At 38.7% G+C, this 23,591-nt stretch overlaps 1 protein-coding gene across 2 annotated transcripts in view; it reads left to right on the top strand.

Annotated features, from left to right (window-relative positions):
* Positions 1 to 19,176, top strand: part of ATP7A (ATPase copper transporting alpha) — a 170,356-nt gene extending 151,180 nt beyond the window's left edge. For both annotated transcript variants that reach the window (XM_044234332.1, XM_044234331.1), the window contains exons 18-23: positions 3,755 to 3,901; positions 6,854 to 6,996; positions 12,925 to 13,128; positions 13,656 to 13,773; positions 17,490 to 17,592; positions 17,959 to 19,176. In XM_044234332.1, coding sequence (XP_044090267.1) covers positions 3,755 to 3,901; positions 6,854 to 6,996; positions 12,925 to 13,128; positions 13,656 to 13,773; positions 17,490 to 17,592; positions 17,959 to 18,235 — 992 coding nt within the window. In that variant the 3' untranslated portion in view covers positions 18,236 to 19,176. The remainder of the gene's footprint in view (positions 1 to 3,754; positions 3,902 to 6,853; positions 6,997 to 12,924; positions 13,129 to 13,655; positions 13,774 to 17,489; positions 17,593 to 17,958) is intronic.
* Positions 19,177 to 23,591: the final 4,415 nt, after the last annotated feature.

The following is a 23,591-nucleotide window of genomic DNA, read 5'->3' as shown; positions in this document are numbered from 1 at the left end:
ATTAGATCATTTCATTTACTGTTTTCTCTGGGTAATGTTGTTGTTTCAGTGGCATCTACCTCATGGACTTATTTTCATCTTTCAAAACTCAGCTCACATCTCTCTTCAGCAAAGCCTTTGCTGACTGACATGTATAGGCATATATATTTGCTCTTTTTTAAGAATCACAACTCAGGGTCCTGGGATCGAGTCCCGCATCGGGCTCTCTGCTGAGCAGAGAGCCTGCTTTCCTCTCTCTCTCTCTCTCTCTCTGCCTACTTGTGATCTCTGTCTGTCAAATAAATAAATAAAATCTTAAAAAAAAAAGAATCACAACTGTACTTCATCTTTGCTTTTTGTGCTGGGTACAGTGCATGATAATATTTTATTTACCTGTCTGATTCTACCAAACTACAATTTATTATTTGTAAACTTCTAGTATCGGGCATACTGACACATAGTAATTTTGTTCATTTGACACCTTTTATTAAGCTCTTTCAAGACACTAAAGAATCAGCAGTAAGTAGAAAAGATAAAGTCACTATCTATTGGAGCTTCTATTTGTGGTGGGAGAACACAAAACAGTGAGCAAATAGATAAGAAAATATAAGATGTCCGATGGAGATAGTGCTGTAGGGTAGAGGGGTATAGGGATTACCCTATTTTATATAGGGTAATCAGGGTAGGCCTCATTGAGAAGTTGGTGCTGGAGCAAAAACCTGAGAAGGGGGAGGGATAAAGCTATGTGAATATCTGTGACAAGATCATTCCAGGTAGGAGGGATGTTAAGTGCCCAAGCCTAGTTTGAGAAACAGCAAGGAGAACAGTGTGCCTAGACAGAGAAAAGGAGTGGCAAGGGGGTAAGAGACGAGGTTAGAGAGTAGCACAGGACTAGATTAAGGTCATTAAAGAATTTTGGCTTTTACCCTTGAGATGGGAAGCCATCGAAGAGTTTTGTGTATAGGAGTGACAGAATCCAACCTGTAAGTATTACCCTGGCTGCTCTGATAGAAATGCACTGTTGAAGGAATGGGGAGGACAGGATAGAAGCAGGGAGATGAGTTAGTAGGTTGTTGCCATAATCCAGGTGAAAGATAAGAGTGGTTTGGACCAATGTGGTAACAGTGGAGGTCATAAGAAGTGGTCAAAATCTGAATGTGTTTTGAAGGGAGAGCTGGCTGACAAATTTTCTCACAGATTGGGTATGGGGTATGAGAGAAACAGGAGTCAAGAATTATGCCAAGGTTTGTGGCCTAAATGTTTATTTTAGAAGGATGAAGTTACCATTTAAATAGAATGGGGAAGACCATTGGAAGAGCAATATTGAAGAGAACTCCCCAGGAGATCAGTTTTTTACATGTAAAATTTGAGTGCCTACTAGATATTCAAGTAGAGTTGCCATGTAAATGGACATAACAAGTAGGCAGTTAGCTGCACAAGTCTGGAGTTCAAGGAAACAGAGTAGGTTGGAGACGTAGATTTGGGAGTCAACCACTTATAGATCTGTGCTTTCCAATATGATAGCCATTCAGTACATGTGACTATTGAAACTTAAATTACTTAAATTTAATTTAAAATTCAGGACTGCCTGGCTAGCTCAGTCAGAAAAGCATGCGACCCCTTTTTTTTTTTTAAGATTTTATTTATTTATTTGACAGACAGAGATCACAAGTAGGCAGAGAGGCAGGCAGAGAGAGATGAGGAAGCAGGCTCCCTGCTGAGCAGAGAGCCTGATGCAGGGTTCCATCCCAGGACCCTGGGATCGTGACCTGAGCCGAAGGCAGAGGCTTTAACCCACTGAGCTGCCCAGGCACCCCAAGCATGCGACTCTTGATCTTGGGGTCATGAGTTTGAGCCCCATGGTGGATGTACAGATTACTTAAAATAAATACATAAATAAACTTTAAAAAATAAATTTAATTTAAAATTCAGCCCTTCAGCCATACTAGCCACCTTTCACTGCTCAATAGCCACATATTGTTAATGGCTACTGTATTAAATAGCAGATACAGAACATTTCCAAATTCTGTTGGACAAAGCTGGTATAGATTGTATTTAAAGCTATGAGACTGGATAAGATCACCAAGGAGTGAGACTAGATTGGGGGAAGCGGGGAGAAATGCTTTAAGGATTGAGCCCAGCAATACAGTAGGTTAAAAGATAAGGGAGATCAGCAAAGAAGACTGAGAAGTGATGAGTGAGGAGGTAACTCAAGAATGTCCTAGAAGCCAAGGACAGAAATTATTTCAGGAAGGAGGGAGTGATCAACTGTGTTAAATGCTGCTGATAGGGCAAGTAAGATAAGGAACAAGAATTAGCCATTAGGGGCGCCCAGGTGGCTCAGTTGGTTGGATGACTGCCTTCAGCTTGGGTCATGATCCCAGAGTTCCAGGATCGAGTCCCGCATCGGGCTCCCAGCTCCATGGGGAGTCTGCTTCTCCCTCTGACTTTCTCCTTGCTCATGCTCTCTCTCACTGTCTCTCTCTCTCAAATAAATAAATGAAATCTAAAAAAAAAGAATTAGCCATTAGGTTTATGAAAATAAGGGTCACTGGTATACTTTGTGAACAATTCTTTGGAGTAGTAGACACAAAAGCTTTTTTGGAGTGGGTTCACAAGAGAATGGGAAGATATGACTTGGAAATAATCAGGTGAGACAACACTTCCAAGAAGTTTTACTGTGTACAGAAGCAGAAATTTGGGGCAGTAGTAAAGAGGTAAGTGAACTCAAGAGGGGTGTTTTGTTATGTTTTGCTTTGTTTTTAAAGATAAGACTATGTGCAACAGAGATAGAAAATGTGGTTATGCAGGAGGAAGAGGAGAGATTTTTTAAAAGAGATTTTATTTATTAGTTGTCAGAATGAGCACAGGCAGACAGAGTGGCAGGCAGAGGCAGACGGAGAAGCAGGCTCCCGCTGAGCAAGGAGCCTGATGTGGGACTCTATCCCAGGACGCTGGGATTATGACCTGAGCCGAAGACAGCCACTTAACTAACTGAGCCACCCAGGCATCCCAGAGGAGACAATTGTAGGAGAGATGTTCTAGAATAAGCAAAGGAAGAGGGTTTACTGCCTAAGTGGAGAGGTTGGCCTTAAATAGGAGCAGGGGCAGTTTATAATAACAGGCGAGAAGCTAGATTGGTGGGTACATAGGCACAGGTAGTTGGTTAGATGTGGCAGTGAGAGCTTGCAGAAGTTCTCCTCTGATTGCTTTTAATTCTTTCTGAAGTAGGAAGCAGATTCATCATCTGGCCGTAGGTGAGGATGGGAGAAGAGAAGGTATAAAATAGCCCTCTAGAAGGAATGGAAAACGAAGGGACTAGGGAAGTATAGAATTGCCAGAAAACACCAAGGACCTGCATAAAGTTAGTGGTCACATGTTTAAAATGAGACAGTTTTATGTTTTCATCCAACCATATTAAGCTGCTGATGCATGATAAATATTTCAAATTTAATTCAGTTGTGTGGAAGATCAAAGAGAAAACTTCACCAAGAAAGTATCATTTGAGTTGACTCTTGAAGAATATGATGGAGTTTGATAATTGGCGAGTAGGGGTAAGGACATTCCAGGTGGAGACAGCAACATGTGCAAAGGCCCAAAGGCATAGAAGAGCAGAGTATTTTCCTTGAAAATTTGGAAACCACTGTTGTAGGCTGTGGTCTACCAAAAATACAACATAGTGACTGTGTAAGGTTAGACAGGAAGAACGTACCTCACAGCGTTGTTATAAGTATTAAACAATCTCACTAAATGTTCTTTCTGTACTTTATTTCAGGTGCTCTTAATGCCCAGCAGTACAAAGTCCTCATTGGTAACCGGGAGTGGATGATTAGAAATGGTCTTGTTATTAATAATGATGTAGATGATTACATGACTGAGCATGAAAGAAAAGGTCGGACTGCTGTATTGGTGGCAGTTGATGGTAAGATTTTCCCTAATTCCCTATGACTCAATGTTGTGATCTCAGTTATTATTTTATGTATATATTTTTAAGATTTTTTATTTATTTGATACAGAGAGAGAGACAGTGAGAGAGGGAATACAAGCAGGGGGAGTGGGAGAGGGAAAAGCAGGCTTCCCACTGAGCAGGAAGCCTGATGTTGGGCTCCATTCCAGGATCCTGAGATCATGATCTGAGCTGAAGGCAGACACTTAACGACCGAGACACGCAGATGCCCGTATTTTATGTATATTTTTGAAAGACTTCTGAACTTGAGGGCTTTTGAAAAGAAGCTTGAATGCAAAAAGAAAATGTTAGTAATACATAATTGTTACTGATTAATTTAGAATTCTCTTGCATTTGCCTGGCTTTGTTATTTTCCTCCATAGCCTATGTTTTTTGTAAATTTTTTTAAAATTTATTTTCAGCGTAACAGTATTCACTGTTTTTGCACCACACCCAGTGCTCCATGCAATCCGTACCTTCTCTAATACTCACCACCTGGTTCCCCCAAACCTCCCACCCCACGCCGCTTCAAACCCCTCAGATTGTTTTTCAGAGTCCATAGTCTCTCATGGTTCACCTCCCCTTCCAATTTCCCTCAGCTCCCTTCTGCTCTCTAATTCCCCTTGTCCTCCATGCTATTTGTTATGCTCCACAAATAAGTGAAACCATATGATAATTGACTCTCTCTGCTTGACTTATTTCACTCAGCATAATCTCTTCCAGTCCTGTCCATGTTGCTACAAAAGTTGTGTATTCATCCTTTCTGATGGAGGCATAATACTCCATAGTGTATATGGACCACATCTTCCTTCTCCATTCATCCGTTGAAGGGCATCTTGGTTCTTTCCACAGTTTGGCAACCGTGGCCATTGCTGCTAGAAACATTGGGGTACAGATGGCCCTTCTTTTCACGACATCTGTATCTTTGGGGTAAATACCCAGTAGTGCAATGGCAAGGTCATAGGGAAGCTCTATTTTTATTTTTTTATTTTTTTATTTTTATTTTTTTTCCAATTTATTTATTTTCAGAAAAACAGTATTCATTATTTTTTCACCACACCCAGTGCTCCATGCAAGCCGTGCCCTCTATAATACCCACCACCTGGTACCCCAACCTCCCACCCCCCCACCACTTCAAACCCCTCAGACTGTTTTTCAGTCCATAGTCTCTCATGGTTCACCTCCCCTTCCAATTTACCCAAATTCCCTACTCCTCTCTAACGCCCCTTGTCCTCCATGCTATTTGTTATGCTCCACAAATAAGTGAAACCATATGATAATTGACTCTCTCTGCTTGACTTATTTCACTCACCATAATTTCTTAAGGAATCTCCACACTGTTCTCCAAAGTGGCTGCACCAACTTGCATTCCCACCAACAGTGTAAGAGGGTTCCCCTTTCTCCACATCCCCTCCAACACATGTTGTTTCCTGTCTTGCTAATTTTGGCCATTTCTAACTGGTGTAAGGTGTTTTTTTTTTTTTTTAAAGCTAATCAGTAGTTGCATGTAACACCCAGTGCTCACCACCACATGTGCTGTCCTGAATACCTGTCACCCAGTGTTATAAGCAGCTAATGAATCGTTGAACACTACATCAAAAACTAATGATGTGCTGTATGCTGGCTAATTGAAGATGACAGTAAAAAATAAATAAAAATAAATAAATAAAGGTTTTGTTTTTAGTGATTATACCCCCCCAAAATAAAAAAAGCAAATCAAGGATTTTTTTAAACCCTAAAAATAACAAAACATTAAAGGAATAGGCAAAATAATATCTATAATCTCATCATCCTAACTCAGTGTCAGTTTTAATTGCATGTATTCCATTTCTGTTTTTGTGTGTGTATTATATTTATATATATAAATATATATTTAATATAAAATTAAATATATAATATATTTATATATCAAATATTTATAACATAATATATTAAATTATTAAATATTTATATATAATATATTAAATATTTAATTTTATATAAAATATATACAAACATATTTATATATGTGTATATGTTATATACAATATATGTACAGAATTATAGTATTAGTATAATATTGTTTTTAAGTGGTTGTATTTTGCATATAAGTTTTACCTCAATAGTTTGAGTAAAAATTTAAAATCCCTGTATACCTAATATATTTTGCTTTATTCATTATTTGCTATATTCATAGTATTTTCTGATTTTATTCTACTTCTGTTTGATTTATTATATACTTTAACTAACTTAATAATTCCCTCATTGGAAATTTAAGCTATTCCTAATATTTCATCATTATAAATAATGCTATGATAAATATCTATGAGGTTTTAGGTGCTTTCTTTTGTTAAATTTTTTCTTGGGTAAATTTCTAGCTGTGAGGTTAATTAGTCAACATTTATAATCCTTGCTAAGCATGAAGGCAGTATCTTAACTATGATGTTTTTAGGCCCAGGAAGAAGCAAAAAATACCATTTACTTTTGTTTTTTAAAATAAAATAACTACTTGCAGTGATTTTTCCTCCCGGTATAAAATGCTGGTTTTGTCTCAATCCACCTGTTCACCTTAAAAAGAAAAAAAAAAGTATTAGTTTTCAGTTTCATTTGCCTTTAAATGAACTAAAGTGTTTGGGAGGATTAACCAGTACTTCTCAAAGGAAAAAAAGAGTCTTTAAGTCTGCAATAAAGAGCTCTCTTTTCATTTTCCAATTACTGCTTTTATTAGTAACCCCTACCTCACTCTGAAATTTTCATAACGAAATATGGAGGTTTGTTGCAGATTTTGTAGAGAACAGCCTGTGTGGCCTTGGAGACATTTTGAGTTAAGCTTAAGCCCTGAAAACTTTGCTTAACAAGATTAATTTCTTTCTCAAGTTTTAAGTTAGAATATTATTCCTGCTTTCACCATATTCCAAACTCTCTCCTTTTCTGGTGCTCCTATAATAGATGAGCTGTGTGGCTTGATAGCTATTGCTGATACAGTGAAGCCCGAAGCAGAATTGGCTGTCCGTATTTTGCAGTCTATGGGCTTAGAAGTAGTTCTGATGACTGGAGACAACAGTAAAACAGCTCGATCTATTGCTTCTCAGGTAATTGGTTTACTTAGTTTTTGGGGTGGGGGGAGGGTCTGTGGTAACTTCTGATTTTTTTAAAAGATTTTATTTATTTATTTGAGAGAGAGAGAGAGAATGAGAGAGCAAGAGAGCATGAGAGGAGAGGGGTCAGCAGGAGAAGCGGACTCCCTGCTGAGCAGGGAGCCCAATGTAGGACTTGATCCCGGGACTCTAGGATCGTACCAAGCCGAAGGCACTCATTTAACCAACTGAGCCACCCAGGTGCCCATTTTTAAATATTTTTTTCTTTTAAGATTTTATTTATTTATTTGAGAGAGGGAGAAAGAATGAGAGAGACTTCTAATTCCTCATATACATTTTGTTTCTTGCTTTCAAGTGCTAAAGATTCATATTACCTATTATGTTCCTTATCACTGAATATCGATACCTGGTTCTTTCAAGAACAGTTGGCATGCTGTTAGAAGGCGTTTGGGCTTTATGTTACTGTTACAATCAAAAAACCATTTACTTACTTCATGAAATGCTTCTGTGACACCATATACCAGTCTTTGTTGATACTTCCTTTGAAATGTTGCTCAGATTCTTTACCAGTGCTGCCAGCCTACGTCGGGCACACAGGCACCCAATCTCTCCTGCCTAAATTACAGCAAGAGCTCCAGGCACTTCCCTCCCTAGTCCATCCTGAACATCACTGGTGGAACTATCGCCTAATGCACCACTTTGACATATTTTTCTGCTCCTGACCCCCATGATTGCCTTACCTACAAAGCTTTTCTCATATTCGTCTTTTCTACTTCAGAATGCCTCCTCCCTCTTCTATTAAATAACACGAGTGATATATGAGTAAATTCTTATATAAAAATACAGAAGGATATAAAGTAAAAAGTTGAAGTCATCTTTTCCCCAAGCTCCCTGTCTAGTCCTGTCCCCAATTTTTCATAGGCATGTGTGTTCATACACAAATGTAGAGTTCTGGTATTTTTCCACATAAATTACATCACTTTTCTAAAGATTGCTTATTCCGTAGTTTGCTTTTTATTTTTTATTTATTGTATTTTGTTTTATAAAGATTTTATTTATTTGAGAAAGAGAGCACAAGCAAGGGGGAGGGCATAGGCAGAGGGAGCAGCAGACTCCCTGCTAAGCAGGGGCCCCAATACAGGACTCAATCCCAGGACCCCTAGGATCATGACCTGCGCCAAAGGCAGATGCTTAACTGACTGAGCCGCCTAGGAGCCCCAGCAATTTGCTCTTTATATATAATAACATATATGCCTTTGTTACATACAAAATTATGTTAGCCTTTGAACATTACTACATGGAATTCTATGGTATGGATGTATCATAATTTACTTAAACATTCTTCTAAAGATGGGTATTTAGGTGGTTTTGAAGGTTTTGTTACAAACAGGCAGTGATGTAAATCTTTGGACATACAAATCTTTTTTAGGGGGGGCTGGTTTTCAAAGACCTTTCATTTTTTATTTTTTATTTATTTATTTTTTAAATTTTATTTTAGTTCCAGTATAGTTAACATACAGTGTTATATTAGACTCAGGTCTACAACATAGTGATTCAACAGTTTTATACATTACTCAGCACTCATCATGATAAGTGTACTCTTAATCCCCTTCACATATTTTATTCATCCTCCCACCTAACTCTCCACTAGTAACCATCAGTTTCTTAGCTATAGTTCAAGAGTCTGGTTTTTGGCTTGTCTGTCTTCTTTCGTTTGTTTGTTTTGTTTCTTAAATTCCGCATATGAATGAAATCATATGGTATTTGTCTTACTCTGACTTATTTCCCTTAGCATTATACCCTCTGTATCCATCCGTGTTGTTTTAAATGGCAAGATTTCATTCTTTTTATGGCTGAGTAATATTCCATTGTATATATATGCTACATTATACACACACACACACACACACACATTATCCATTCATCTATCCATGGACACTGGTACTGCTTCCATATCTTGGCTATTGTAAATAACATTACAGTAAACACAGCAGTGCATATATTTTTTTGAATTAGTGTTTTCATACTGTGTGTGTGAATACCTAGTAATGGAATTACTGGATCATATGGTAACTCTATTCCTAACTTTTTGAAGAACCTCCATACTGTTTTTCAGAGTGGCTGCACCAGTTTGCATTCCCACCGACAGTGTAATAGTGTTCCCCCTTTTCCACGTCCTTGCTAGCACCTGTTTCTTGAATTTTTGATTTTAGCCATTCTGACAGGTATGAGGTGATATCTCATTATGGTTTTGATTTGCATTTCCCTCATGATGAGTAATGTTGAACATCTTTTCACGTGTCTGGTGGCCAATCTGTATATCTTCTTTGGAGAAATGTCTCTTCATGCCTTCTGCCCATTTTTTAATTGGATTATTTGTTTTCTGGGTGTTAAATTTGATAAGTTCTTTATATATTTTGGATACCAACCCTTTATCAGCTGTGTTATAGGCAAATACCTTCTCCCATTCTGTAAGTTGTTTTTTAGTTTTGTTGATTGTTTCCTTTGCTGTGCAGAAGCTTTTGTATTTTGATGTTATCCCAATAGTTTATTTTTGCTTTTGTTTCCCTTGCCTCAGCAGACCTATCTAGAGAGAAGTTGCTACACCCAAAGTTAGAAAAATTACTTGCCTGTGTTCTCTGCTGGGAGTTTTATGGTTTTCCTGTCTCACATTTAGTTCTTTTTTTTTTCACATTTAGTTCTTTAATCCATTTTGAGTTTATTTTATCTTGGTGTAAGAAAGTGGTCTAGTTTCGTTCTTTTATACATAACTGCTCAGTTTTTCTAACACCATTTGTTGAAGAGACTTTTTCTATGGCATAGTCTCACCTCTTTTTTTCAAAGACTAATTGGCCATATACTCCTGGGGGGGGGTTGTACTCCATTCTGTTCCATTGATCTGTGTTTCTGTTTTTGTGCCAGTACCATACTTTTGATTACCACAGCTTGGTAGTATAGCTTGAAATCTGGGATTGTGATACCTCCAGTTTGGTTCTTCTTTTTCAACATTGCTTTGGCTATTCAGTGTGTTTTGTGGTTCCATACAAATGTTAAGATTATTTGTTCCAGTTCTGTGAAAAATGCTGTTGGTATGTTGACAGTGACTGCATTAAATCTGTATATTGCTTTGGGTTGTATGAACATTTTAACACCTGTTCTTCCAATCCATGAGCATGGAGTATCTTCCCATTTGTTTGTGTAATCTTCGATGGCTTTAATTGGTATTTTATAGTTTTCAGAGTACTAATCTTTCACCTCTGTGGTTAAACTTATTCCTACGTATTTCATTATTTCTGGTATAATTGTAAATGCTATTGTTTTCTTAATTTCTCTTTATGCTACTTCATAATTAGTATTTAGAAATGCAGTGAATTTCCGTATATTGATTTTGTATCCTATGACTTTACTGAATTCCCTTATCAGTTCTAGTAGTTTCTCGGTGAAGTCCTTAGGCCTTTGTATGTATAGTATGTCATCTACAGGTAATCAAAGTTTTATTTCTTCCTCACCAATTTGGATGCCTTTTCTTTCTTTTTTTAAGGATTTTTTAATTTATTGGGTGTAAGTAAGGGGCAGAGGCAGAGGGAGAGGGAGAAGCAGACTCCCTGCTAAGCATGGAGCACAGTGCAGGACCTGGGATCGTGACCTGAGCTGAGGGTAGATTCTTAACCGACTGAGCCACCCATGTGCCCCAGATGCCTTTTATTTCTTCTTGATATCTGATCGCTGTGGCTCTGATATCCAGTACTATGTTAACTAAAAGTGGTGAGTGGACATCCTTGTTCTGTTCCCTGGCCTTAGGGGAAAAGACCGCCATTTTTCACCATTGAGGATGATGTTTGCTGTGGGTCCTCTAGTCTCCTCTTTATTCTCTCTAACATATTTTTAATTTCAGCTGTTGAGTTCTTCAGCTCCATTTGCTTCTTTTTTGTGTTTTCTATCTCTTTGTTGATGGTCACCCTGAAGTCTCCACTGTTTTCTTAAGTCCAGTGAGTATCCTTATGACCATCACTTTGGGTTATGTATCAGGTATATTACTTATTTTCATTTCTTCTAGCTCTCTTGCTGTGATTTTGCCCTGTTCTTTCATTTGGGCAATAGTCCTCTGTCTCCTCATTCCAACTTTCTTGTTTGAGTCTATGTGTTAGAAAAGTCACCTACATCTCCTGCACTTGAAACTGATGTCCTTATGAAGAAAAGGTCATTTAGTACCCTGCAGTGTGGTATCCCCCTCCTCCCCCTGTTCACTAGATTCTGGCACTTCATGAGTGTCTCCTATCCGTATTGCGTGCACCAGACTATTTTGGCTGAGCCACTTTTGCCTTTTGTCCAGTTGTCTATAACGTCTCTTTTTGCTTTTTGGCAGCAAGATTTAGTCCTCATGGCATTAGTGGGCCAGTCTGGGGCTGCCTTGACGTGAGTTGAGTCAGACCAGTTTTTTGCCAGTTTTTTGTGAGTTGAGTCAGACCAGTTTTTTGCCAGTTTGTTGCTAGCACCAACCTATAGGGTGTTCTCCCCGTGTTGTCCCCTGAGAAGCTTGCTTTGGTAGGTAGAGCCTGCCACCAGACCCCATATCTTCCTCCAGCACACTTCTGGGCCCCTAGTTAGTCTTGGGTGTGTGATTGTCTTCCCCTCTGCCTGGGGCCAGAGCTACGTTGTTAAGGTTCTAACCCCTTTCAGGGCTGCTTGTGCACTGCCAGGCTGTGGCACTGCTCTGGAAGGGCTCCGGCCAAGGGCATGCTAGAGGGGGCAGGTCTATGGGAGAGAATGTGGGCAGGGTGTGGGGTTCCAGCAGGGTCTGCGCTAGCCTGCTGTGGGAAGGCACCTGCAGCCACTGGGGAAAACTGCTGTTGGAGGGGGTGGATCTGCAGGATTGTCTGGCAGCAGGGCACACTGTTGGTAATCTGTGTGGAGAGAGTTGGCTCTGGGCTAGTTACCACAGGTGTTGGGGTATCTTGGCTGGGGGCAGGGGAGGGAAATGCTGCCTACAAGGTCTTTTGTTCTTGGAGCAGTCTCTCAAAGATCCCTGCCCCTACTGCACACACTCTGAGATTAGTAAACAAATCTCTGTCCTGTATACCCCAGGCATTTTTCAAACTGCTGTTTCTATACGGTTGAAGCTGTTTGTTGTGCTGTCTGCATGGGTAGGCCGTGGGGGGCGGGGTTGCTCAGTTTCTTATTGCCATCTGGCTCTCCCAGAGCTGAACTAGCTGATTTTTGAAGTGCCAGGGGTTAAGCCCCACTGATTATAAGAACTTGCAAAGCCAGGCCCCTCTGGTTCTCAAAGCCAACCTCTGCAGGGACTTGCCTTCCCTCTGCAGGCCCCTGTGCCTGGGGCACCCACTGTAGGGATGTATTCCTCTCCCCTCCCAGGCCCACTACACTCTTCCTTCTCACAGACTGTCCCATGAGTGCACCCGGCTCCAGATCTTATCTCCCCCTCCACACCTTCTTCAACAGGGCCTCTTCTCTATACCTAACTGTGGAGAGTCTGTTCCGCCAGTCCTTAGACCATTCTCTGAGCCATTCATACTGATTGGGTGCATCCAGTTGTGTCTATGGGACAAGGTGAGCCCAGGATCCCCCCACTTTGCCATCTTCCCTGGAAGTCAAACATATGTCTCTTTATACTTGTATAAATATGTCCAGAATATGGCTGGAAGTGGAACTGTGCAATCAAATGATGTGTGCACTTTGATAGATCCTACAAAATGTTTTCCAAAAGGACAATAACAGTTTACACAACCACCAAGAATATATAAGAGAGCTCATTTCTCCATATCCTTCCTATCACTGGATATTATCAATTTTTGAAATTTTGGACCTCTGGTCGGTGGAAAATGATGGTCTTCATTGCTGTGTTATATTTAAGGGAGCAGTAATGTTTCTTGAAATGAATTGAGTCTATTTTTCTCCCTGTAGGTTGGCATTACAAAGGTGTTTGCTGAAGTTCTCCCTTCTCATAAGGTTGCTAAGGTGAAGCAACTTCAGGAGGAGGGGAAACGGGTTGCAATGGTAGGAGATGGAATCAATGACTCTCCAGCTCTGGCAATGGCTAATGTTGGGATTGCCATTGGCACAGGTACAGATGTAGCCATTGAAGCAGCTGATGTGGTTTTGATAAGGGTAAGTCCTGTGACCTGAACCTTGAGGTCTGTGATATTGGTCCACATGGTCAGGGATAGTGTTGTAAAGTATTTTGAGTAGGACATTCTTTTCCTTCTAATTCCTGTCCTCCCAGCCTTTGAGACTAGGAGAATTCAGGATGGGAGTATGAGAAGGAACACTAATTACTTCCAGATTTTCTCAATCAAGTGAAGCAGATGAGAATGACAAGCTTCTAAAGGAAAGAATAAGATTGGGGGATATACTTATAATAAAACTATCTTCAACAAACCCTTGCTGAGATTGTCTTATGTGTGTTAACCTACATAGCAGCATATAACCCCAAAAGTGTTTTCTAGACCTCTGAGAAAAATTCCTGGAAAAGCATCTTCCAAAGCTGACTGAAATTTTTAGCAATATTTGAAATTTATAGTCAATTCATATTACCCACCCTAAGGTACACAAGATCTTCAAAATCACAGTGTCAAATATAAAGTATTCATTAATTTAGAGTCTCTCACTAATATTACAAATATTTCTGTTCTCAGAATGATCTTCTGGATGTAGTGGCAAGTATTGACTTATCAAGGAAGACAGTCAAGAGGATTCGGATAAATTTTATTTTCGCTCTGATTTATAATCTAGTTGGAATTCCCATAGCTGCTGGTATGTGACTATTAGCTCATGTTACTTTCTCCTCTGAAGTCATTAGAGATCTATCATATTGGAAGGTTTAGTCTTATTAGCTTTGAGCTCAGTTTTTATATGAAGCCCGCTGGTGTGGTGAAAGGTAATATTAAAATCAATAATTGTAATTTTGAGCAATGTTCGTTATAGCATAAAATGTATATACATAAAATGTATATGCATAAAATGTATATGCAGGTTTATTTTAATTTATTTTCCCCTCCAACTTTATATTTTGAAAAATTTCAAAGCTATACATAACTAGGGTCAAAGATACAATGAAAACCTGTATAATTGTCATTTAAGTTAACCAATGAGTAGTACTTCCCCACATTGTTTTATCTCTTTTTCCATATGCTCTCAGATTTATATTTAAGTTTTTATTTATTTATTTTTTTGCTGAAGAGAACAAATTTACTTTTAAAGATTTATTTATTTATTTATTTGAGAGAGAAAGTGAGCATGAGCAGGGGGAGGGGCACAGGGAGAGAGAATCTATGCCTGACTTCCTGCTGAGCAGGGAGCCCAATGCAGGGCTCAATCTCAGTGAGATCATGACCTGAGCCAGAATCAGGAGTCAGATGCTTAGCAGACTGAGCTACCCAGGTGCCTCAAGAACAAATTTACTTTTAATCTCACTACCCAAACACAAGTATTGTTAACATTTTAGTGTATTTACTTCCAGTCTTTTTTTACTTTGCATCAGTTTTTCTGTCTTGTTACATAGTTATAATTATAGCATGCAGAGAATGTTTGGCTCTTCACTTAAAATTCTAATAGCCAACAGGGTTTATTTTTTAAGTTTTGGTACCAGGAGAGAAAGAGAGACAGGGAGAGACAGAGAAAGAGGGAAGGGGTGGGGGAAGGGAGAGAGCGAGAGGAAAAAAGCAGGGGAAAAGGAGGGAGATCGATGAATTGAGTAAAGGAATATGACCAAGCAAAAGCAATTTAGAATTTTTAAACAAACATTTGATAATGTCTTGTACTTAGAGACTTTGTGGGAGTTAGTAACAAATTGTATTTTATTTTTAGAGAAAGAGAGTGCAGGGGGAGGGGCAGAGGGAGAGGGAGAGAGAGAATCTTAAGCAGGCTCCACACCATGCTCAGAGTCCAGTGCTGGACTTGAGCTTACGACACTGAGATCGACCCTGAGATCATGACCTGAGCCGAAAGCAAGAGTTGGATGCTTAACAAACTGAGCTACCCAGGCACCCCAGGAGTTAGTAAGAAGAGAGTTATCACTTTTTTCTTGTTATCTCTGGAGAGCAAAAGAAGGACATGAAATGATGTAAGAATAATTACAAACCTGTTTATAAATAAGAACAGAAAATGCTGAGGAAACAAAAAATAAAAGAACAATCAAAATCTAGAAAGATTAATTCATAGAGCAAGTGATTTTTTAAAAAATTATGTAAGTAGTTTGGGGATGGAGTCTTTTGGGTTTTCCATATAAAGAATCAAGTCATCTGCGAAGAGAGAGAGTTTGACTTCTTCATTGCCAATTTGGATACCTTTTATTTCTCTTTGTTGTCTGATTGCTGTTGCTAGGACTTCTAATACTATGTTGAACAAGAGTGGTGAGAGTGGACATCCTTGTCATGTTCCTGATCTCAATGGGAAGGCTGCAAGCTGTTTCACATTGAGGATGTTATTTGCTGTGGGTCTTTCATAGATAGATTTGATGAAGTTCAGGAATGTTCCCTCTATCCCTATACTTGGAAGCATTTTAATCAGGAACGGATGCTGTATTTTGTCAATGCTTTTTCTGCATTGATTGAGAGGACCATGTGGTTCTTCTCTCTTCTCTTATTGATTTGTTCTATCACATTGATTGATTTGCGAATGTTGAACCATCCTTGTAACCCAGGGATGAATCCCACTTGGTCATGGTGGATAATCTTTTTAATGTGCTGTTGGATCCTGTTTGCTAGGATCTTGTTGAGAATTTTTGCATCCATATTCATCAGTGATATTGGTCTGAAATTCTCCTTATTGGTAGGGTCTTCGCCTGGTTTGGGGATCAGGGTAATGCTGGCTTCATAGAAAGGGTCTGGAAGTTTACCTTCTGCTTCAATTTTTTGAAACAGCTTCAGGAGAATAGATGTTATTTCTTCTTTGAAAGTGTGTTAGAATTCCCCAGGGAATCTGTCAGGTCCTAGGCTCTTGTTTTTTGGGAGGTTTTTGATCACTGCTTCAATCTCGTTACTAGATATCGGTCTATTCAGGTTGTCACTTTCTTACTGGTTCAATTTTGGGAGTTTATAGTTTTCCAGGAATGCATCCATTTCATCTAGGTTGCTTAGCTTATTGGCATATAACTGTTGATAATAACTTCTGATGATTGTTTCTACTTCCTTGGTGTTTGTTGTGATCTCTCCCTTTTCGTTCATAATTTTATTAATTTGGGCTTTCATCATCACTAGCTATCAGGGAGATTCAAATTAAAACCACATTGAGATACCACCTTACACCAGTTAGAATGGCCAAAATTAACAAGACAGGAAACAACATGTGTTGGAGAGGATGTGGAGAAAGGGGAACCCTCTTACACTGTTGATGGGAATACAAGTTGGTGTAGCCACTTTGGAGAACAGTGTGGAGATTCCTTAAGAAATTAAAAATAGAGCTTCCCTATGACCCTGCCATTGCACTACTGGGTATTTACCCCAAAGATACAGATGTCGTGAAAAGAAGGGCCATCTGTACCCCAATGTTTCTAGCAGCAATGACCACGGTCGCCAAACTGTGGAAAGAACCAAGATGCCCTTCAACGGATGAATGGAGAAGGAAGATGTGGTCCATATACACTATGGAGTATTATGCCTCCATCAGAAAGGATGAATACCCAACTTTTGTAGCAACATGGACGGGACTAGAAGAGATTATGCTGAGTGAAATAAGTCAAGCAGAGAGAGTCAATTATCATATGGTTTCACTTATTTGTGGAGCATAACAAATAGCATGGAGGACATGGGGAGATGGAGAGGAGAAGGGAGCTGAGGGAAATTGGAAGGGGAGGTGAACCATGAAAGACTATGGACCCTGTAAAACAACCTGAAGGTTTTGAAGGGGCGGGGGTGGGAGGTTGGGGAAACCAGGTGGTGGGTATTGGGGAGGGCACGGATTGCATGGAGCACTAGGTGTGGTGCAAAAACAATGAATACTGTTACGCTGAAAAGAAATTTAAAAAATTATGTAAGTAGGGGCAGAGTGGAAAAAAATTATGCAAGTTATATATGATCACTGTAGAAAAAAAGAAAACTAGATAAGCACATAAAACGTTATAAGTACAATAAGTCTATCTTACCCTGTCATATAAGCCAAATGTTCAAATGTCTGTCAAATTCATATACTATTCATTCACTCTGGTGGGATTATGATATGGTGCAAGACACTCTGGAGAACTGAGGAATATCCACCTAAAGTTGAAGATGTGCCCATGTCATAATCCAGTTTCATCTCTAGGTATGACCCTAGAGAAGTTCTCAAACATGCGCACAGGGAGACATGTACAAGAATGTTCACAACAGCACTCTATCCTCCTATTGGTGGAGACTTATGTTGCTGCCAGTTTTTCCACATGGAAAGTACTGAATAAATATCAAACAAGGAAATTATGTGTATGTATGTATTATAAACACATTAATAATCTGTTTAATGCTCTTTGCTCTCACTAATCCACACTTGTTTCCTAGGAGTTTTTATGCCCATTGGTTTGGTTTTGCAGCCCTGGATGGGATCTGCTGCAATGGCTGCTTCATCTGTTTCAGTAGTACTCTCCTCTCTCTTCCTAAAACTGTAAGTATGATGGCTCACTCATGTTTGTATTTTTTATTCCCTTTATCATCCACAGTCAGTATTGGTAGGTCTCATTCTTATAGGATAGGCCCCAACTGTTCTTAATAATAAATGTTAGCTATGTGATTATCATCTTACGTGGTCTCTACCTAGCCACTACAGCACTGAGTTGGGTAAAATGTAGTACATTGGCTCTGAGTACAATTTCTCAGCATGTGACTCTATATAATTTTAGGGGGGTCAATTTCCTAGCAGGAGCCACCTTTGTAGATTTCATACCAGGCAAATAGATCTCCAGTTTTGACTGTAACAAGTGTCTAGCTCACATTTGCTTATTTCACACTAGTGTATTTTGCATGTGTTCAGTTACAGAAAACCAACTTATGAGAATTACGAACTGCATGCCCGAAGCCAGATGGGTCAGAAGAGGCCTTCAGAGATCAGCGTTCATGTTGGAATAGATGACACCTTGAGAAACTCCCCTAAACTGGGTTTGCTGGACCGGCTTGTTAATTACAGCAGAGCCTCCATAAATTCACTGCTGTCTGATAAACGGTCCCTCAACAGCATTGGTACCAGTGAACCTGATAAGCATTCACTTCTGGTGGGAGACAGTAGGGAAGATGATGACACCGCATTGTAACAGGCCACACAGAGTACTACTAGCTTATGTTGTTACGTGCTGATACAGCATTAACGATACCTCCTTAACTTCTTGAAATATTGCGGAAGGACTTTCTGTTGGTCTCATGCCCTTATGTTAGGGAATATCTTTGAATTGCATTTGTCTAGTGGCAAAAATATCTTTTTTTCAGAGCATTAGCTCTCAGCCTAGCTTTATTTAAGGTAAATTGCCAATACTTTTTGTTTTCACTAGGAACAGATAAGGTAGGCCAGTGAGGTTTACAACAAGCCCCACAATTGAGGATTGCGGAATTGCTGCTAAAGTGACAGATGACTTTTTCTTTGACCAAAAAGAAAAGACTCAAGAAAAAGGATACTTAAAAGTTTGAAGATCTGAGACCATGATCTTGAGGACATTCTTGAGCTCTCAACCCTGCCAGGTTGGGGAACAAGGGCTTTTAAAACACTGTATAAAGCATCTGGTTTTAGATGGAAAACAGTAGAAACGGTTTAAAAATAGACGTGCCTTATTTATTATAGGCTTTCTTCTCCCCTGATTGTCCCTGCATCTTTGTCTTTGCAGTTGTTTTCATAGATGCCTTAGTATGATTCTTTATTGTTGTTGTTCTTTCCAGTGAGTTAAGTGTAGGTGATTTTTGATTGATAAAAATAACTGATAACTTTTCCAATATCATCTTCCTTTCTTTTTTTTGTAGCCCAAAAGACCATAAGGGTCCAGAGGGTTTCTTGTTTCCTATCTTTCCATTGTAAAAAAAAATGGATTGGATTCTTCTTTCATTGTCTCCCTAGCTCTGTACAAACCTTCAATTCACTCCTGCTGACTTTCACTATAAATTGTTCTTAATATATCAGCCTCAGTCCAGAAAATTAAGATTTTTTTATTAACATATATTATTTGCCCGAGGGGTACAGGTCTGTAAATCATCAGGTGTACACATTTCCTAGCACTCACCATAGCCCATAACCTCCCCAATGTCCATCACCCAGCCACCCCATCTCTACCCCCAGCCCCCAGCAACCCTCAGTTTGTTTTGTGAGATTAAGGGTCTCTTATGGTTTGTCTCCCTCCTCTTCCACAATTGACTTTTTCAAAGATTAATATCTTACCATCTTTAACATATACGGGTCATATGAAATTACCTGGACTCACTAAATTTGTCCTTTTTTTTGGAAAGAATACAAGGACTTTAGCTGGTATATATAATTTAATATATTTTAATGATATTTTAGTATTTTAGATGACTTCTCAAAATGACTTTAAAATAATACTATTATACAAAGTGGCACTTACCAAAAAACACAGTAAGTTGTAATACAGAAATGAGAATTTCCCTAGGTTGTGATACCTTTTAGTCAAATTTCTAGTTTTCTCTAGTATAAAACATTTGCTCTTGCTAGTTAGCATGGGTTGTAAATTCAGGGGCTATTCTCAGTGCCATATACATTTAGAAATCCCCTTCTGAGTGCCTAAGAGTTAACACACTGGTCAGAGATCTGGCACTTGCATCATTATCTAAATTCCTTGTTAATTGCAAGATGGATTTCATATGCAGAACATGGAAGTAAAAATAAATAAATTCCTAACATTTTGTTCCTATCACCATATGTAAAGATGTTAGCACAATGCCCAGCACATAGGATTTACACTTAGTACTTTTTTCCCTTTGAGGTCTGTAATGAATATTAATAATCAACTTTTTTAGGGGAGAGTCTATAATCAGGTGAGAGTGGGGGATGGGTTTCTTCCTCTCCTATTTCCTTTCTCTCTTATCCTTTCATACACACACAAAAAGTTTACACATTATTCCATTTTGTCTTTAAAGATTTGGAAAAAAACTTATTTTTATCTCCACTATCTTAAAGAGAGAACTGAAACTACTGATGAAGGTGCTATTACTCTAAAAAGGCAAAACCATCCTAGTGAAATACGAATGTGTTTGTATGTCTAGGCTCTTTAAATGCCTGTGCCATCTTCCATGCTTCTGCTTTGAATTTTAATATTTGTTTTTTATTTTTAATTCTAGTGATTCATCATACCACAACTTGTTTCCTCTAGAAGAAACAGCTAATAAGACAAATGTATAATAGACTTTTGAAAAAAGAAGCACCTCTCTTTCTTTCTCCCCTACTCTTTGTCTTTGAAACACTTGAACATAATCAGTTACTACTTTGATTTTCATGTGTGTTTGTGAATTGTCCTTTTGGCTCCCACTTGCCAAGGGACCCACGTGTCCTAGGACAGTAGGAAGAGCAGCCTATAGTCTGGGAATAATGAAGGATCTAATTTCAACCCTTACTATTAGAACAGAAAACATGTTTAGAAAGAATCCTGTTTTAAGTATCTGTAACTATCTTTGAATTCTCTACCACAAGTCTCTTTTGTAATCTTGAACTCCCAATTAGCCTCATAGAGCAGCTGTATTCACAGGAGAGAGAGAGAGAGATATGATAATCAGGATTAAAAACATTGGTTTCAGTTAGTAAGTAGCTTTAAGTAACTAGTGACTAGTGAGAACAAGTGTTATAAACGTATATGTGTTTACGTGTATGTCTATTCATACATATGTACACACACATATTTACCATATAGAAGTAAAATGGATTTATATTTGAATTTGATACTTGACTATCTGAAGATCTTTATTTGTCCTTCCTTTATCACTCTTCTATATTCACTCAGTAACCATGCTGTCAGTCTGAAGATAATAAGGATGTTTTGATATCCAGTGCTGGTTCTGACTCAACTATGGGGCACCTTTTATCTTGACTATCCAAAGATGCCTTTTGAATTTCAAAGGTTAAAACACAACTAGAGTATTTAGTGTCCTAGTCTAAAGAAGTATGGTAGTCAGTTGTGAAAATAGAGATGTTCTTAGTTTAGTATCAGCATTTTAGAGTGTTAAATTTGATGCTTTGTGAACAAAAAATTTTATATTGTGCTTTAACTTTTTAAAAGTTTATTTTTTTCTTTTTTCAGATGTCTTCTTCAGAATGCTTAAAATAGCACTGTAGACAAGATGTTTCCAAAAATTTAAGTGTGCATCTCTTTTATGTACACAGCTTAAAATCAAGAATGTATGTTCTTTGAGAAATTTTTTCCCATTTCTTGTGAATCTTGCTTTAAAATTATTTTTCTTAATATTTATTTTACTCTATTTTGTTACTTTCTTTGGGTGAGGCATCTGGTTATTGGTTGTTTTAACAAGAATAAAAACATTTCCTAAAATAACTCCCTTTGGATTTTTTGCTTGCTTATTTCTTACTTTTCTATATTTAAAAATATTATTTTACCAAATATAGAAAATATGGATTCATGCTGAATTATTAGCTATTTTTGACACTAAGTTTCTATAGTCCCTCTGGAAGTTTATCTGGTGTAAATAACCAGGTAAAGCACAAAAACATGAAATCTCGTTCTTCAATTAAAAGAGCTTCTATCATGGCATTGATAATAGATACCTTTTGTAGCCAAAACCAGGCGTCTCAACCATGTGTTTTTAGTTAAGTGTTTAACTAATCATTGTTAAACATTGATTGGTACCCAAAATAGGACAATGTGCAATAATCATCTACTACAGTTAAAATATTCAGTAGTTTGTTTTTCCATAAGCATGTAATTGATCATATTTCTGCCAGGGATGTGCCTTCAATTTTATAATTATAGTATTGTAGATAAATGTTTTTTTGTCAGTGTCTCTTTTGTTAAACCATCCAACTCTTCTTCTGACAGTTGCAAACTACCCTGGTTTAGTTATTTTTTTTGACTGTTCATCAGTGATGGGGCAGGATTGGAGGCAGCATTACACATTAACTAAGAGTGGGAGAAAAGAAAACTCTGATTTCCTTCAATTCCATCCCACCTGCTGTATTGTTTCAGTGAGTGTGAAAAACAAAGGAAGGAATATAGTTGTCCTCAAAAGGGGTTTTGTGCTCTCTAATACATTCTTGAGATTGTCTACCCCAAATGAGTTTAATGGAGACAAGAGGTTTTCTTGCATTTGGGGGTCCCTATACAGTGTTTGAGGATCCCACCCAAAATATATTCCCACACCAAGCACTTTTGTGGGTTAAGGAAAGGGTTTTAAACTTATTGTAAGGAAAACCTCGTTTTCATTTCTCTCCCCCAGTCTTGAGACTATTCAGGTTGGTGAGATAGGATTGGAAATGGAAACAGAAGAGTAAAATTCCTGAACCATCCACTTAGCTGCTCAGCTCCCCCTCTTCTATTGGGGTCTGGCCTAACCTCCAAGAAGGGTGTTCAGGATAGCAACATCCCAGGAGAGGTTTCAAAACCTTCCATACAAAAAACAAAACAAAACAAAAAAACAGAAAAACCTTCCTATTAGGGAATGCTTGCTAGGTCAAGGCATTGAAGTCCCTGCTAAAATTCAGACAGATGAGAGAGGGAGAGCTGTTATCTTTCCCAAAGCTGACCAGAACTCACCAATACTACTTGCTTAATAGCTTCCTCTTCGTAGACATGACCTCTGGTTATGGAGATGAGTTAGAAGTGAGGGGTGAAAGGCAAGACTCCAGGACAAGGTTTAAGTGAAGATGCTATTATAAATGGGATCTCATGCGATTTAAGAAATCTGAGAACTTCCATGCAGTCTTCTCTCTGGAAAAGTTTGAAATAGGCTGTGTAGCCTTTTGCATAAGGTACGCATGGCCCTGGAGTGGCCCCCAGCTTTTCACTGTCAGCATCCAGCTCCATGCCCCCAGGCCTGTCGATAAGCTGAAATGCTGCCATTACTTTAACATTACTTGCTTCACCTCACCCAAGCAAAACTTCCATTTCCTCACTGCAGTTTTATCACCCAGTAATAAGACAAAAATGGAGATTAATTTCACCCATCCTAAAATGCCAGGAGCCTTTAAATCTGGCCAGAAGTATTTGCAATTATTTGGAAAGATTATTCTTAATCCATATAACTTTATTGAAATGAAAAACATCTGGCCATGTAGAAGTAGTTTGGGGGAAAGTAGACCCCAAGATCAACTCTCTTCAGCTTTTCTTCTTGCAGCTTTTTTTTTAACCTTCCACTTTACTTTTTAAAAGATTTTATTTATTTATTTGAGAAAGAGAGTGAGTGAGCCTGGAGGTGGGGCAGGGGGAGGCAGATTCCCTACTGAGCAGGGAGCCCAGCCTGGGGCTCCATCCAAGGACCCCACCATCATGACCTGAGTGGAAGGTAGCTGCTTAACCAATTGAGCCACCCAGGCACCCCTACCCTTCCACTTTTCTATCCACCATTTCTTTAAAAAGCATCGCATCTCCTATAATGACGGGAAGAGCACTGATTTTGTAGCCTATGGGACCTATTTGCAAACTCACAGTTCTGCCGCTTACCACC

Source organism: Neovison vison, chromosome X (assembly GCF_020171115.1).
Source record: "Neovison vison isolate M4711 chromosome X, ASM_NN_V1, whole genome shotgun sequence".
Lineage (NCBI taxonomy): Eukaryota > Metazoa > Chordata > Mammalia > Carnivora > Mustelidae > Neogale > Neogale vison.
The sequence above is the reverse complement of the archived record's forward strand: the minus strand, read 5'-3'. Positions and strand labels throughout refer to the sequence as shown.